Source organism: Apaloderma vittatum, unplaced genomic scaffold (genome assembly GCF_000703405.1).
Source record: "Apaloderma vittatum isolate BGI_N311 unplaced genomic scaffold, ASM70340v1 scaffold25372, whole genome shotgun sequence".
Lineage (NCBI taxonomy): Eukaryota > Metazoa > Chordata > Aves > Trogoniformes > Trogonidae > Apaloderma > Apaloderma vittatum.
In genome coordinates, this window is record NW_009705605.1 from 1,242 (window position 1) to 3,286 (window position 2,045).

The following is a 2,045-nucleotide window of genomic DNA, read 5'->3' on the forward strand; positions in this document are numbered from 1 at the left end:
GGACGAATGTTCAGCCTCCGATGGGAGCTGTGACCGACGGGATCTGTTTGCTCTGGGGCTTGCAGGAGACATTTTGCTGACAGAGGAGGTTTGTGGGTTGTTTTTTTTTTCTTTTGGGAGCTGTGGGTGAGCTGATCCCCAGCAGAGGAGAGGAACTGGTGCGGCTGCGACGGGCATATGAGGAAACACAGCTCCACCGTTGCGAAAGGAGCTGAACATTGGCCCCGGGGCGGATGGGAAGAGCTGCGTGAGCACCGCTGCGAGAGGCCCCAAGCCTGGGCAGGGTGCTAACGGAGCAAGGAGCGTGCTGGGAAGGACTGGGAGATGGGGACGTCACAGGGAGAGTGGCTTTGTCGGTGCTCGCCTTGAGAAAGGGCTGAGGAGGAACCTGGACCTTTATCGTCTCGAGGGATGCTAGAGAGGAGGAAGAGCAGTGGCTTCAGTGCTTACTGGGAAGACCAGTAAGCGACGAAGCACGGGTAGGGGAGAAGGACATGTTGCATCAGTCCTTGCCAGCTGTTTCCTTGGGGATCTCAAGCTCTCCTCTCCGTGCCTCAGAATTACTTCCAGAAGCTGGAGAAGTTAGCTGCAGCGGAGGAAGTCCACGGTGATGGTCCCAAGAAGGAACGCACTAAACTCATCACACCTCAGGTGGCGAAACTGGAGCACACCTACAAGCCAGGTAAACGCTCCTTTCTCCACAAACCTCTTTGGGCAAAGGGTTTATTCCAGGCTGGGACAGGGAAGGGTGTCTCTGGTGCCACTTTGGAGGTAGCCACGGCGCCAGTTTTTGGGCCGGAGATAAAGCGGGGTGAGGTGGGGACTGACTCCCTTCGCTTCCCTCCTCCCCACCCTTGCCCCTTCCTGCAGTGCAGTTTGAGGGCTCGTTGGGCAAGCTCACGGTTTCCAGCGTGAACAACCCCCGAAAGATGATCGACGCGGTGGTGACCTCCCGCAGCGAAGATGACGTGAGTCCTCGGCCCCTTCCTCCCCTTCCGACGCGGCCGGAGCGCAGACCCGGCGCGGGAGCCGCCCTGACTCCCCGTCCCCTCTCCCCGACAGGAGACGAAAGAGAAACAGGTTCGAGACAAGAGGCGCCAGACCCTCGTCACCATCGAGAAGGTGAGTTGGAAGAGGGAATCGCCGCGACTCTCGGAGCTCTTTTGGGGCTGGGATCTCCGCAGAGCGGGATCCCATCATGGATAACTGCACCCCTGCTGCTGCTCCCCTGCTCTGAGTCCTGTTGCCTCCCGCAGACGTACAGCCTCCTCCTGGATCTGGAGGATTACGAGAGACGCTACCTCCTGAGCCTGGAAGGCGAGCGGCCGGCCCTGATGGGGGAGAGGAAGCAGAAGATCTGTGACATGTACGACAATCTGAGGGGGAAGGCGCCTGGGCAGGAGAGGTGAGCGAGGTCTCTTGCTTACTTGCTGTTGGGAGCTCAGAGAGTCGCGCTTGCAGCTGCCAAAACTGGTTTTTTAGGGACCTTTATTCCCCAAAGAAGAGTGAGGCTGAGTTTTCCAGGGGCACGGTGGGAACTGAGAGCTGAAATAACTTTTTTTGCCATTTTCCCGAGCGATTGTTTCGATCCTGGAGCAAGTCCCACCCCTGCGGCTCGGGTGCTGCGAGCGGTGCCTGTCTGCGCCTCGCTGGGTGTCTGTCCCCGCGCCGAGCTCTGGGTGCTGGTTTTTCAGTCCTTGACTTCATGACTTAGAACCAACCTGTAGCCTTTGCAGCACAGGTGGGTGAGGAAGGACACAGGGTCCCTGTGGCTCCTTCCCTGCTTCCCTGTGGGGAACCGAGCCTCGTCCACCCGCCCAGCAGAGGTCACAGGTGGTTTTTTCCCTCCCCAGGGATGTTTTTGAGGCAAAGGTGGGGTTTTTTTGCCTGATGCTGGTGCCGAGCTGGCTGCAAGGTCCCTTCTGGACGCTCCCAGCTGAGGGCTCAGCGTGTTTCTCCTTGGCAGGCCGAGCGATGACCACTTCATGCAGATCATGTGCATCCGGAAAGGGAAGCGCCTTGTGGCTCGAATCCTCCCTTTCTTG

The 2,045-nt window shown here is 58.8% G+C and overlaps 1 protein-coding gene across 1 annotated transcript in view; it reads left to right on the forward strand.

The window, feature by feature from the left end:
* The window catches only part of PATL1 (protein associated with topoisomerase II homolog 1 (yeast)), a gene marked incomplete at both ends in the record, with an annotated part of 4,836 nt that overhangs the window by 1,237 nt on the left and 1,554 nt on the right, over positions 1-2,045 (forward strand). Inside the window, 5 exons of the mRNA XM_009865495.1 lie at positions 559-682; positions 871-968; positions 1,063-1,122; positions 1,257-1,405; positions 1,967-2,039. Of these exons, the coding sequence (XP_009863797.1) occupies positions 559-682; positions 871-968; positions 1,063-1,122; positions 1,257-1,405; positions 1,967-2,039 (504 nt within the window). The remainder of the gene's footprint in view (positions 1-558; positions 683-870; positions 969-1,062; positions 1,123-1,256; positions 1,406-1,966; positions 2,040-2,045) is intronic.